Source organism: Monodelphis domestica, chromosome 2, assembly GCF_027887165.1.
Source record: "Monodelphis domestica isolate mMonDom1 chromosome 2, mMonDom1.pri, whole genome shotgun sequence".
NCBI classification, from domain to species: domain Eukaryota; kingdom Metazoa; phylum Chordata; class Mammalia; order Didelphimorphia; family Didelphidae; genus Monodelphis; species Monodelphis domestica.
Window position 1 is genome coordinate 497,007,885 of NC_077228.1, and position 15,159 is coordinate 497,023,043.

A 15,159-nucleotide genomic window follows, 5' to 3' on the forward strand; every position below is an offset into this window, starting at 1 on the left:
GCTTCACACTCTGAGCCTTGTCTATTTCCTTTGGGATATTTAAGGAGGTTTTTTTACAGGCAATTTCATACTTGTTCATACTTGAGCCTTTTTCTCCCTACCCCCCACCCCCCAAACCCTTTCTTTCCATCTTAGAATCAATACTGGGCATTGGTTCTGAGGCAGAAGAGTGATAAAGGCTATTGAGGGTTAAGTGACTTGCCCAAGGTCACACAACTAAGAAGTATCAGGCCAGATAAGCTTTTGTTTGAAAATTGCTATCAACATGAGATTTGTAACATATTTAACTGCATTTTTTTGGTATTACTTGCTTACATGTTAAGAAACTTTTTATAGGGCAAAACCCTGCAAACAAAGAGCATTTGAAGGAACTAGGTTTGTTTTGCCTAGAAGATCAGACTTCTGAAGAGGATCTTGAAATAGCTAATAATAATGAACACTTATTTAGTGCTTTACGGTTTGCAAAGTGTTTTACATATATTATCTCATTTGATCCTCACAACAATCCTGTGAGGTAGGTGCTATTATCCTCATTTTACAGATGAGAAAACAGGTTGAGAGATTAAGTGATTGCCACAGTCACACAGCTTAGTTGTCTGAGGTTAGATTCAAAATCAGGTTTCATCATTCCAAATCCAGCACTATCATCTATGCCACCAAGCTTGACATCAAATACTGAAAGGACAGGCCAGTCGATTAAGTGATTTGCCAGTCACACAGTTTAATTGCCTGAGGTTAGATTCAAACTCGGGTTTCCTCACTCCATCCACACTTGCCATCATGCTGCTTTCAAATGATATTGCCTGTCTTCAAATACTGAAAGGACAGTTGTGTAGAAAGAAGACTAGATTTATTCTGCTTGGCCCCTACAAGTAGAATCCAGTGATGGATAGAAGTTGCAGTTCCCTCCTCCTCCTCCCCCCCAGAACTAGGAAAAGTTATCCTAAAGTGCAAAAAACCGGCACCTGTCCATCACTTGAAATGCTTCAAGCGGAGCCTTGACCATTTGTTGACAATTTTAGTGAAGGAATTCTTAAGTCTACTGCTGAACTAGATAACTTGTGAGATTCTTTTCCAAAAGAGATTCCAAGATTTTGTGAAACGTTTAAGATGGCTCCCTGGAATAAGGAGGAGGAGGGAAGGCAACCCCATCCAATTCCTGGGAGTACAACTTACTCTTTAGGCAGTTCAGCCCACCTCTATCGCCAACAAAAAAGCCTCGCCCAGGCAAAACAACCGGCTGGCATCCACAGCCTGGTTCTTGCCAAGTCAGGGCACCTGACAAGCAGGCCTAAACCCAGCCTTAATGAGGTGGACTTCCTGGCATGTATAAGTAACTACAGAGGGAAAGGAATGGGGCCATCCAGCCTCACAAAGCTCTCGGGCTCACCGTATCGTAGGGTTTAGAACGGAAAGGACTTCTTACAAGTTTTACAAGTCCAAAACTCCTTTTACAGTTTTTCGCTGAGGCTAAGAGAAGCCAGGTGCCTTGAGAACCAGAAGCAAAGATAAGAATTCAAGACCTTCCCTTTCCACTGCCAGTGAGGACTCCTCTGTGGTTCTAACTCCTCCCCCACACACCTAAGCATAAAGTAGCGCCCCTTTTTTTCTATCTCCAGTACAGCAGAGAACTAGTTCCCTGGGGCTGGGGGAGTTGGTGAGGAGAGCCAGTTGGAAAGAAGTGAGACAGAGAAAGAAACAGGAGCTGACCGAAAGTTAGAGGACCTAGGTTTGAATCCACTTTTTGCTACCTGCCAGACTTAGGCTAGGTAGGCCACACCCCCTTTCCGGGCCTTCATTCAGTGAGACGGGGCTGGACCGAATTTACCCAGAAGCTCCGGTCCTTTCTAGCTCTTCCTACTCCCACGGGAGTATAGGTAACTAGACGAAAATTCACGCCGGAAACCTGGGAAGCCGCTCACAGGTGGCGCCACAACCCAGCCCTTTATGCAAATAGAAACTGTCGCCAAGGGGGCGTGGTCACACGTTTACCGCCCCGGCACGCCCCTGGGCTGCTTCTGCCGCCCCTTTCTTGCCCTCTTCCAGTTGGCTGAACGTAGGCTGTAGGAGGCGTGGCTTCCCCTGGCTGCCGGCGGCCCGATGTGCCTATATATAGGGGGGCGGGTCTTCGGCTCGCGCCTTCCTTGTAGGATCTGGACTGCTGCGGAGCTGGGTGGTGGCCTTTTCGGAGCCGCTCCAGAGCGGTCCGGGGCTGGAAGATGAACGGGACGCGCAACTGGTGTACTCTGGTGGACTTGCACCCGGAGGGGGAGAGCGCGGTAAGAAGGGGCGGTGATTCGCAGGCCGGTCTCACGTCCCCCCTTTCTCTGTCCTCCCCTTGCTCTCTCCGATCCCATTTCGCACGGTAGTCTTCGGCGTTTCCTCCCATTCTTATGACATTTCCCGCAGGTGTCGGGCCACTGGAGTCCCCCCTTCCCCCTCTCCCGTTCTCGGAAGTGGTTGGGGGAGTATTGGAGCCCCTCGCCCTTTGGAGGGCACAGTCCGTCCTTGACTCCCTGAGACACCGCTGGTGGCGATGGCGATGAGGGCTTTAGTCCTTGAACCTTGGATCAGTAGTAGACTGCACTTTGTAGGAGAGAGGGAGGGTGTAATTCAATTCAACCTTTATTCATGAAGCTCTCACCATGTTAGGCATTTTAGCCATAGGAAAATAAATAGTCCCTGCTATCCAGGAATTTACATTCTGTTGAGGAGCGGCACAGAAGAAATTTATAATACCAGATAGTTTGAGAAGAGAGGCAGAAATAGCCACTGAAGGGGAATCAGGAAAGGCGTTCTTAACGAGAGGATGACAACCTGAGTTGACGATCCTCGAAGGAAGTTAAAGATGCTTTGAAACCCTTGAAGAACCAGAAAATGCAGTAGAAAGGGCCAAGTGGATCGGGAGTCAGAGTCCTTCTACTTAATTGCTGTGTGAACCTGGAAAAAATTGCTAGTTACTCTTTCAGTTTTTCTAATCTGTGAAATGGGGATTATAATAACATTTACTTTTTCCCACCTCACAGGTTCATTGTGAAGCAAGCACTTAGTCTGCCTTAAAATGCCACATAAACTGGTTAGGTTGTATGTTGTTGAAGGGTTTGTGTGACAGGGAATCCACGGAGGTCCTGCTTTTTTATTTAATCTTTTTAAAAAATTATCTCAGTTATTTCTGATTATCTCTCAGTTTCAGAAGAATTCAAAAGTTCATTGCTTCTCAGTGTGTTCTTGTAGCATCTGAGATAAGATCGAGATGCACCTGAGTGCTTAAAAGATTAGCAGGCTACTTTTTGGACGAACAGGAAAAAAAAAAAAGGACCAGCCCTTTCCCCTCCTTATTCAGGTTCCTGAGGTTTATTCTCCTATGGAGCAAGATACAAATGAAAACCACCCAGAGAATCCTCTTTGGGGGGGAGGAGGGCAGGACTTTTTTTTTTTTTTTTGCTGTGATGAGACCTACCTCTCAGGAGAGCGTCTAGTGGGACTATTCCTTTATCCTACCTGCTCTGACCCCAACCTACTTCTAGTGTGGCCTGGAGCTGTCTTTCAGTTTTGCTTCCGCCTTTGATCTCTTGAGTCTAAAGGAGGCCAAGGAGGAGGAGTCCCAGCTGGGACTAGAAATGGGCACTGGTCTTTTGTTACATAGGGCCCTGAGTACTCCACTTCAATGCACATATTCGTCACCTTTTGTTTCTCTCCTCTCCCCAGCTGTTTACCCCACCACTCAGCTGTTCCTAGAGTTTCCTGGGGAGAGGAGTTGGAGGCTGAGTTGTGTGGTTCTGCGTTTTCTGGCTCCTCTAGGGAACTTTACCAACGTGGGTGTGTCTGGTTTCATAGATTTTTCAAGCTGCTATGGTTTAGCATAAAACAGGCTAGGTGATGTTTGTAAGGAGGTGTGCCTCCCTTCTCCCTGGATTTTATCCCTTCTGTGGCTGCCTGATACATTGTCTTTGAAGTAGCTTGTAACCAACTCACATGTTAAAGCATATTTGTGTGGTGGTCATTTCATATAATTGGCCTTGGAATTCTCTTACCTCCTCCCCAGCAAAGGAAATCCAGTTTCTTTCAAGCAGATGCCCTGGTCCTGCTCCCATCAGATCGTGTGTCTCCCCATCAACGATGTCTTATTTCCATTCCTTTATCATATCCTCTTTTCTGGATTCTTAACAGGAGAAAGACATCCATTCTCTTTTGTTCTATTCCCCAGCCCTGGCCCAACTAACCCTATGATTTGTTGCTCCCTGTCCCTGACTGAGAGCAGGGAGAGGGAGGGTGGTGGAGGAGGAATGGACAGGGAAAGGGATATTTAAGGATATCCTTTGTATGGATGAAGAAACTAAGGCTCAAAGCTGGCAGGGCATTCCCAAGGTTATTAAGTAGGCCAAAGCATTGACTTTATTGAGAATAGATCCCTGTTTCTTCATTCTCTTTGATATTTTCCTCTTGTCTGGTAGAGCAGAAAAATGGATAGGGGGATGGGGAGAATGGAATCTTCTTTCTGAAAGAATCTGAAACCAGATCCCTTTAAACAGAGGGGAGGTAGAAATTCCCTCATGCTTTTTTTGTTTATATAGGTTGAAGCAAAGGTTTATCTTATACTGAGATTAGGGAGGAATGAACTGACTGGCCAGTTACTAGTTGTTCTTGGACCCTGAAAAGAGGAGGGGGATGGGGATGAAAAGCAGGCAGCCAAAGAAGGCTCCATCAGATGAGGCCACGGATTTTTCTAGTCTGACCCAGCCCTGGTCAAGCACCTCAAATTTATGGCTCTTTCTGGCTATTCCCATTCCTTTGTGGGTGGGCAGTGTAGCTGGCTGAACCAAACCATGGGATCTAGGAGGGGAGTCAAGAGCCAGGGTGTCTTATAGAGTTTTCCTATATCTGCATGTCTAGGAACATATGTGGACATGATTTATGGGAGCCGTAAAACATTCCTTGGGCTTCTCCTCCTCACTTAGAGGAGACAAACCAGAAAATAAGAGATAAACCAAATGTCTCATTTCAGTGAATGAAAAAGCATTTTGTTAAATGTTTACTATGTGCCAGGCTATTTCTCTTTGGCATGGATTCTCTGATTTAAACTTTGTTCCCTCCCCGCCCAAGATTTACCTTCCTATTCCTTGTTATCTGCTTAACCTTTCCTTAACCTTTTTTGGAGGGACCTCAGTGGCAAGTCTGGTGAAGTCAGTGGGCCCCTTCTCACTTAATGTTTTTAAACGCACAAAATACATATGATTACAAAGGGAACCAATTATATTGCAATATTTATCAAAATGAAAAAAAATACAACTAAAACCCCAAAGTACATGGACTTGGGTTAAAAACTCCTGGCCTCAGACGATTATTACAATGTGAATGCATTGCATTCCTTCCGCACAGCAGGATGGAAGGGTGCTGACCCAGAATTTAAAATTCATCGTACCTCAACTATGCACAGATAATTGAGCTGGCTTATAGATGATGTGTTTGGAATCTTCTATTGCTCTGATAATATTCTTCACCCTCTTCCCATCCTTCCTTCTGTTCTTTTGGTGATACCTATCCCCCCACCCCCCCCCCCCCCAAGTGGATGAGGGAAAGGAGAAGTTTACACAATTGTGATTTTAAATTCCCCACCCTCGAAATTTCTGCTATTATGACATCTCAGACCTACTAGGTAAAACTGAGGCCAAATTTGTATTCTGGTAGCCCACCAAGACCCTCTTTCTCTGCCCTTTTCTTCCTTTTCAGCACCTTCTTTTCACCTTGTGCCTCAAGAATGGTATATGTAATGGAAAGAGACCTGCATTTGGAAGGAAGCCAGGACCCAAATTCAGATTAGGACCCAGTGTCTCTCTCCTGGCCTCTCTCCTGGGAAATTGCTTTTCTCTGTGTCTTAGTTTTCTCACCTATAAAAATGAAGAGACTGAGCTCCAAGGCCTCTTCTGGTCAGTGAGAAAAGGAATCTGATATACTAATGTACATGACAGGGTTGATGATATCTTTCTGAAGGTACCTTTTCAAGGGAAAAGGTGTCAGATTGAAGGCAATGCCTAATCAAGACATGAATGTCCTATATTGGTAGAATTTCAAGCATCCATGGGAGGTAGATAGTTTAGGGATGAGTCCATTGCTTCCTAGCTAGTCTATGAATGCCTCAGGCCAGTCCTCCCAGCCCACAAACTTCCCTCCTAGTTCCTTCCTCCTATTTTCATAGCCTAGAATGCCAGGATTGTTACAACTGAGAGGGAATTTAATTTAGAAGTTGTCTCATCTAACCCTCTGATTTTGCAGATGAAGGTCTAGAGAATTCAGTAGTCAGAGAGTGACAGCTGAGACTTGAACACCATGCTGCTGGTTTCATAAATACCTTAGTTGGCCTTGCTAAATTTGGCAGGATTTGGAGCTAATGAGGCTCTGCAGAGGTGAGAAGAGTGTGTGGTGTAGTGGATATTGGGCTCAGGCCTTGGAATTAGGAAGATCATAATAAAAATCTTACCTCAGGTACTTGCTTTGTGACCCTAAGTAAATTACTTAATCTTGAGCCTCGGTTCCCTTATCTGTTGTAAAAAGTAAATAATATGAAAATCAAATGAAATAATGCTTGTGAAGGGGGCCTTCTAAACACTGAAGCACTCTGTGTCCATTGTTAACATTATTATTCTGCTCAGGTCTCTTCTTACGTTACAGAGTTCCAATAGAGCCAACCCAAGAACATGTTGTATTGTTCTTTTATGGTTATTGTTCAGAACACTATTGCACAGGTAGATAAAATGATGTTCTCTGTGATTGATTGATTGATTATTAGTATTATTAGTAGCATTAATAATAATGATAATAATGAGGACCAGGAAGGGAGGATTACATAATACTTAGGTACTTCAAGCCAGTATTCACCCATATTTCTTTAGGGTGGAGGGAGGTGGGGTGTGCACCCCAATAGTTTCGGTTCCAGATACATGTGCTCCTTCTAATTGTGGTACATGCTTCTCTAGGTCATGGCACTAGAGTCTCTTGTGAAATAGCATAGTTTCCTGGGGTTGGGGATGGGGTGGAGGAATTCATGACTGAACTTTATCTTGGTTGGTTTAGAAGAAGAAAATAGGTTTATGAAGATGGGATCATGGAGAAATGATTAGGAGTGGTCTTCCTGGGTCCAGGGTTCTTTTTTTTTTTTTTAAACCTTTACCTTCTCTCTTAGAACTGATCAGTTCCAAAGCAAAAGAGCTGTAAGAGGTGGGCAATTGGGGTCTAAGTGACTTGCTCAGGGTCACACAGCTAAGAAACAATCTTGAAGCCAGATTTGAATCCAAGACTCCTGTCTCCAGACCTAGCTCTCTAGCCACTGAGCAACCTAGCTGATTTTCTGAGTTCTTTAAAGAGGAGAAGGCAGTGTCACTCCTGATACAATTGAGAAGAGAAGTAGGGAATAACCAATTTCCCACTCTTAGCTAGAATGACATAAAACATCTCTTGGACCATCTCCCAGATGTCACTGGAGAAAGCATTTTGGCAGAGGAAAGTTGAACATAATCCAATGAACTCCCTTTGACTTGGAATAAAGGAATACTTGGGACACAGGTAAGCTCCTTTAGGACAGACTTACAAACTTGAAAAGAAATTGGGCATCAAAACAAAATTGTAGTTGGAACTCTCTAGAAACAGTTCCTTTTCTCTTCCTGTTTCTGTGTCCCCAACTATTTCCTAAGAATATATCTCTGGAGAATGAGAGGAGCTCACCTATGTCTCTACTACCTTGTTTTCCAATTTTTCTGTCCCCCCTTCCATTCCTCATTACTTGGGGTGAGCCCACCCTGATAATCCAGTCCTTTGCCCCCAGGAAGATTTGGGGGTGGTTAAGGGAAAATCAGTCAATCAGTAAAGATTTTTATTAAGTGTCTACTATATATGCCTGGCATTGTACTTTGGACAGAAGTGCTATTTGAGCTGAATCGTTAAGAGAGGTTCAAGAGAGAAAATACATTCCAGGAATGGAGGGGACAGTTGGTGCCGACCCACAGAAACCTGAGCTGCCATTTCAGGTGGAGGGAAGCTGAGATGTGGAGAATAAAGGTTCTTTGTGAGATAAGGCCAAACAAAGGGCAACTTCTGCCTCAGTGAGCCATGAAAGGGACAAAGGTGGACAGTCTTCAGTAGGTGAGTAGGAGTGAGAGAGCCTGGGCCCCAAGGGTTTCCGGCCCCCTAATAATCCCTTCTGCCTTTCTTCCCTAACTTTATGGAGCTATCATTATGCTATAAACCCTGGGAACAGGAGCTAAACAAGGGGTTGATTATCCCCATTTCTTCAAGTGGGAAAAACTGAGCTGACCACAAAAGTAGCTAGTAAGGATGGAAGACTCTTATGGGAGAGCTGATTCCCAGAAGACCTGTTTTCTAGCCATCCCTAGGAGCCCTGAGTTTTTCCTTCAAAACAGGCATTTTACCTACAAACCTCTTTGTTCCCACACATTTTTGGACTTGTTCACTTTTAGCCTTGGAGAATAGGAAGCTGGGAATCATAAATACCTGTCCAGTGGCCTGGACAGATTAATTTTTTTTGGTTGTGAAAACCCTCTGGGGCCTCATTGTTTATTTCTTCCTTTCTCCAGCGTCAGAATCTCTAACCTCTTAACTATGTGTTTACCCCCTCCCCTCTTCCCCGTCTTTGGGGACTGAGTCATGCGTTGGAGATTTATTTGAACTGAGCTGAGAGGTTGCCTGTAATTTGAGGGTAGCTATGCTTCTTGCTCCCCAAGAATGTTTACAGGGCTACCAGCCTCTTGATTAGTCCCTGTGGGTTTCCCCCCAGAAAAGATTATACTTCCACTCTTTTCATGGAGGGATGGAATCACTGATTCTTATTGCTAATGGGCATTTGGGGAATGTGTCCCTAAAACTCTCAATTGGAATGTTCTTTGTATTAGGGCCACGCACCATCTGTTTGAGAATGTGGATGTAATATGATATCACAGAGATTATTGCAGTTTTTTGTGTTGGAGGGAATTATTGGGGATCAGAGAAGAGAGTTAGCATGTAGTTAGTTAATAGAACACAAACCTTTCTGGATTATCTCCTTTCCTGACAGATAAGTTGGAGTTCCTTTTTTCAGAAGACAGAACCAGAGGCAAGATTCATTTGTTTCATTGTTGTTTAGTCTTTTTTAGTCATGTCCAACTTTTCCTGACCCTGTTTGGGTTTTCTTGGCAAAGATACTGGAATGATTTACCATTTCTTTCTCCAGCTCACTTGACAGATGAGGAAACTGAGTCAAATAGGATTAAATGACTTGCCCAGGGTCACATAGCTAGGGCATATGTGTGAGGGCAGATTTGAACTCTTCCTGCCTCCAGGCCTGGCACCTATCCACTGTGTCACCTAGTTGACTCAAGTTTCAATGCCAGTGTTCACCTAAATTGTCCTTGTATCTGCTCTGCAGATAGCATCATGGTGTAATGGAAAGAGAAATGAATTTGAATTCAGAAGAAATCTGGGTTTCTGTAATCTTGAATGAGTCAGTGATCTCCCACCACACCCAACTCCCATAGGCACCCTTCCAGATCCCTCATCTATAAAATGGGGGGATTGGGATTAAGTAATTTCCAAGATCTCCTTTAGTTCCAAATCCTATTGTGCCTAGAAAGCAAACAGAAGAGTTTTGAGTTTCTCTCTTGTCTTCTGGCAGAGGAGCTAAGGAGTAAGGATGTGGCCAAGGGAGCAGAGTGAAGGAAAACAGAATGGTCCTAGGTACTCCCTACTTTGGCCTTCAGAGTATTTGTTTTCTCACACTGCTTTTGACTGGTGTGTCAGTGGTTTCTGTTTAATCCCCATTGCACCTACTAGTGGGATATGGCATGGTAGGTGGAAAACTTCTAGGTTGTCCCTAAATGCCTCCCTTCTATCTCCCTTAGCAACTCCTTTGGTGACAGCCGGCAAAGTGGGTTTATTTACCAGGCATGAAAGATTAACCGAGACAAAGAGAGGGTGTAGAGAACATTGTTCCAACTTCTAGGTTAAGGATAACAAATCAGGAGGGGGTGGATACCTCTTGAGAACAAATGAATAGATTTTAGGGGGTGTAATTTGAGACATGTTGAGAAGATCTAAGCAACAGGGGAAAAGTCAGATTGTATTTTGGGGGGCATAGGAGCACATGATCCCCTCCCCCCAATTTAAATGAGGCTGTAATGTAAGGAGCTAAAAGATGTCAGTGTAGAGAAGTTGGGAGTATTTTGAAATATAGGCAATTCTCATCCTTCTGGATTGTTTTAGGTGTTATTCCTAACCAGAATCAGCAGAATGGATGAGGTGAAGCCCCAAGGCCCCTTAAACCACAGGTCTTATGATTTTTTAATCCAGAGGAGCTTGTAATGGAAATAAAAATGGAATTGGTGATAGTGGCTGGCTGAAAAACCCTTGTTTTTTCTTTTCCTGCTGACTAGGGATGATGCTCTGGTATTCTCTAGCTTGCCCATAGAGGGGAGAAGGGATGAATTTGGATCAGAGAACGTGTTTGTGTCCATAGTGGAAAAAGAGTTGGCAGCAAGTTTAGTTACTTTGAAATGATTTCCTTGTCATCTTTTCATGAGATAAGTAGGTTTATGAACTAGAAGTTGTAGTTGAGCATTAAATATTGCTGGTAAGACCACAGAATCATAGACTAATCTTAGGGGCCAATAGAAACTTGACCAAGAATCCTCTTTCTAACCTCCCTCATCATTTGTTCTTTAGCCTTTTTGAGGAAGCCTACCTTCCACTGAGGGGGAGCCCACCACTTCTTTCATTCCAAAGACAATCTGGGATTTGACCAAGGCTACAATTTATTGATGAAAACAAGACAGAACCCAAGACTTTTCATTGCCAGTATCTTGCTGCTTTGAACATACCATGTTGACCGTTTCTGTTTCCATACTCAACCTTTAGTCTCTCAAAAAACATTTAATTTATACCAGTCATTTTATATCAGTCATTCTATTTTTGTGTATTTTCTATCTTAAGATTTTGCTAGTGTAACTTTTAAAAACTTTTCTACATTTGTTTAAAAAATTCTGGCTTGTGACTCTGGAGATAGGCTGATTCTTAAAGAAATCTCCCAATTTTTGCTGTGCTTATTATTGTTAGATAATTTCTTTTTCTGATTTTAATGAATCCCCCTCTCCCAAAAGAGAGAGACTATTTCCATATTCAAAGTAGAATAGAAAAAGATCGTATGTATAACTGTGAATCTATTCTGTATAGCCTGGTTTTAAAAGAAAATACTAAGGGACAGCTAGGTGACACAGTGAATTGACAGCCAGGTCCCAGGTCTGGAGATGAGAAATCCTGGGTTCAAATATGAACTTCTTAGCTATGTGACCCTGGGCAAATCACTTAACTCTGCTTTCTTACCAAATTTTCTATCTTGGAACTGATACTTAATACTAATTCTAAGATAGAGGGGTTTAAAAAAATAAAGAATATGCCAAATTCAGCAAATTACTTTTTGCTGCATATTGGCTCCAAGGCAGAAGAGTGGTAAGGGCTAAGCAATAGGGGTCAAGTGACTTGCCCAGGGTCACACAGCTAGGAAGTGGCTGAGGCCAGATTTGAACCTAGGACCTCCCGTCTCTAGGCCTGGCTCTCAATCCACTGAGCTACCCAGCTGCCCCCCCAAATTACTTTTTTTAACAAAAATTTTTTTTCAATTACTTATAGAAACAACTTTTGATAATTGTTTTCTGACATTTTGGGTTTTAGATTCTTTCCCTCCATTCCCACCTTCCAAAGGTGGTAAATAGTTTGATGTAGATTATACCATTGCTTTTTTTTTTACTTTCATGTATTTCAATTCTGATAAACATTTATAAATGGAATTATTATGATTTGCGCCTAGACCATTGAAAATATCAATCCTGGGACAATCAATAGCAGAGCAGTAAATTGAAAATGTCCCCTTTATTGATTCAGCAAGCTTCAATTTTGACATATTTGATAACAGTTTATCTTCAGGATGATTTGTGATTGATTTTTTTATCTTTTTAATGTTTCTATTAAATATATAGCATTTGAAGAAATGAAAAGTGAGGTATCTTATATTATGATATACATTTTGCTCAATGAATCCAATGAAATAACAGTTAATGAATTTATTTTGCAAGCAGTATCCAACTTGTGAATGGGCTATGCTGCAAAAGTGAGCTTTGAATGGCTGTCTTCACTAAGTTAAAATTCAAGTATATGAATTTAGGGAATCTAGTTAAAAATTTTTAAATGTTTGAATTTAGATAATTTAGTTAAGAAAAATAGCATATTTATTTCCATAAAAATAAAAAATACTTTGTAGCTTTTAATATCCACAGCATACAGTACAGTCTCCTATGGAGGGCAGGGTTCTAAAATAAATTGCATCATTATCATCATCACTAAAACAACTGGCATTTGATAAACTCTTTCTATGTATGAGGGTCTATGCTAAATGACGAGAATATGAAGAAAGTCCAAAAATGTCTTGCCTTCAAGGAGCTCACATTTCCAAATGGAGATCCAAAAAACTTATACATTGAAAAAAGTTCATACCAGTGCTTTCTTAGCATTTTATTTTCAAAGTTGTCTTGCTCTCATTTGTATTTTCTTCAGAACTTCTCTTTAAAAACCTGTTTCAGTGACGTTCTTTTCATTATTTTCTTTTTGGGGAAGTAAAACTATTACTCAGTTCCTTCTTCCTACTAAAAAAAAATCCTTATATCAAATAAAAGGTCAAGTACAATAAATCCATACATTTGCCATGTCCAATAATGTTATGTTTCATTCTGCATCTTAAGTCAGTCCCCCTTTGGTTAGAAGCTGGGTAGCACACTTCATCATTGGTCCCCTGAAATCATGGTTAGTCATTGAGCTGATCAGAGTTCTTAAGTCTTCCAAAGTTGTTTTTCTATACAATGATGTTTTTACCCCATAAATTGTTCTGGTTTTGGCTTACTTTACTCTTCCTCAGTTTATGCAAGTCTTCCCAGGTTCCTTTAAAACTTTCCTTTTCAGGGGGGTAGCTAGTGGACTGAAAGCCAGGCCCAGAGCTGGGAGGTCCTGGTTCAAATGTGACCTCAGACACTTCCTAGCTGTGTGACCCTGGGCAAGTCACTTAACTCTCCTTGCCTAGCTCTTACCACTCTTCTGTCATAGAGGTAATACACAGTATTGATTCTAAGATGGAAGGTAAGGGGTTAAAAAAACACCAACTTTCCTTTTCATAGGATAATTTCTACATGGCAAATGATATCACAGTCAAATACCCTCAGTTATTTTAATTCAGGTGTTTATACTCAGTACCATTTCAAGAACTTCTATCACGGATGGGAGATTCAATCCAGAATGGACAAGTAAAAAGACCAGGACATTTCTTTTCCTCAGAATGTCTGTCGGGTCATAGAGATGAACATAATGACCTCTTTCAGAATGGCCTTCCACCAGAGATATGGTTTCTAGAGTCTGGCTGTATTAGAGTCACATGGTATCTAATCTCTTCCATCAAGATAAAGTGAATATTCTCAGATTTATTCTTCAACGTGACTTGTCAGATGATCATCTTGAAGACATGTATTTTCTTTTCTTTTTTTTTTTAACCCTTACCTTCTGTCTTGGAGTCAATACTGTGTATTGGCTCCAAGGCAGAAGAGTGGTAAGGGCTAGGCAATTGGGGGTCAAGTGACTTGCTCAGGGTCATACAGCTAGGAAGTATCTGAGGCCAGATTTGAACCTAGGACCTCCTGTCTCTAGGCCTGGTTCTCAATCCACTGAGCTACCCAGCTGCCCCCAAGACATGTATTTTCAAGCCATATGTATTGAAGCAGAAAATATTTGGGTTTTTGACAGCTGGATTTCTCTCTTATCATGGCCTTATCTAACTTTCTTCTGAATGCTGCTTCCTTTCCCTTTGTCTTTTCTTGGTTGCATGGAAACATTTCTGCTATTGTGGGTTCAAAGTCAGAGTAACTTTTCCCTACAAATACCTCTAGCCAAGCCTCAGGAAAACCATGTTATTGGAAGTGAGGGGGTAGCCTATCAAAAGAAAATCTGAATTTGTGGTTCCTATTAATTTCCCCCAACAAGTATCTTTGCTTATACATGGTAACCTGATCTTCTAGTGGTAAGGATGTTGGGCTTGAGTTGTTTCTGTAAAATGACTTTAATTTCTTCCTGGGTTATTAAAATTGACTTGATGTTCAGTTTCTTTGGTGGGGAAAATTAGTAGTATTTTACACATTTTTGAAGAATGGATTTTTCTGGGTTGATATTGTGTTGAGAACCATTCATCATGGGTGAGTTAACTTGCTTTAGTCATGTTTTATTTGAACCTCTCCCCTTCCTTCCTTTTAGGCAACTGCAAAGTCCTACAAAATGGTATCTAACAGATCAGGCAGTCATTCTATAGCATCGGAGCTGGTAGAATCCAATGATGGGCATGAGGAAATCATCAAGGTAAATAGAATTTGTCATCCTTCCTGATCATTCTCTCTTTTATATCCACTTTTCACTGACTGTCAGAAAGATGGCAAGAGGGCTGAAGTTGTCAAAAGCAATCTTGTGGTTAGAAAATGGAAACTTCTAGGATCAGAGATGCTGAAACCAATAGCCATCTCCCCTAGAGATCTCTTAAGACAAGGGTAAATGATGATCTGCTTGGCATGACTTAGGTGCAACATCTAAGGGGGAGGGTATGGATTAGGTGACTTTCCCTAAGTTTGCTTTCGATCTTACATAATAATTTAAAAACAGTAGGCCTTGTGTGTGTAGGGTGTTGGTGAACCTGATTTGACTGGAATTCTTTATAACCAACACAGTCTTGATTCCCCCAATATAGGTTTACTTGAAGGGGAAAGCTGGTGACAGAATCATCCACGAGAAGAACATCGATCAGCTGAAAAGTGAAGTTCAATACATCCAAGAAGTAGGCAGCTTTCTCTTTTTCATTTTGGAGGGAATTGGGTTCCATTAAGTTTCTACTATATTGAAAGCTCCTTGAGGAAAAAACCTGTTTTATGAATACTTGTTTATACTTTCCCCACTGTATTTAGCACAAAGTCTCATGTTGAGTAGGTGCTTAATAGATGTTTATGAAATGAATGAGCTTTAGAATGTGAATGGAACCAGGGCTCAGGACCAAGCACAACGTCCCACTGATTGGGCCCCAGTTTCTTGGCATGTTTT

At 41.9% G+C, this 15,159-nt stretch overlaps 1 protein-coding gene across 6 annotated transcripts in view; it reads left to right on the top strand.

Annotated features, from left to right (window-relative positions):
* Window positions 1-2,018: 2,018 nt before the first annotated feature.
* Window positions 2,019-15,159, top strand: part of TUFT1 (tuftelin 1) — a 46,051-nt gene continuing 32,910 nt past the window's right edge. For 4 of the 6 annotated variants that reach the window (XM_007485434.3, XM_007485436.3, XM_007485435.3 and 1 more), the window contains exons 1-3: window positions 2,019-2,279; window positions 14,329-14,430; window positions 14,813-14,899. In XM_007485434.3, the coding sequence (XP_007485496.1) occupies window positions 2,220-2,279; window positions 14,329-14,430; window positions 14,813-14,899 (249 nt within the window). In that variant the 5' untranslated portion in view covers window positions 2,019-2,219. The remainder of the gene's footprint in view (window positions 2,280-14,328; window positions 14,431-14,812; window positions 14,900-15,159) is intronic. The other 2 variants (XM_007485433.3, XR_463411.3) reach the window with 2 other exon arrangements.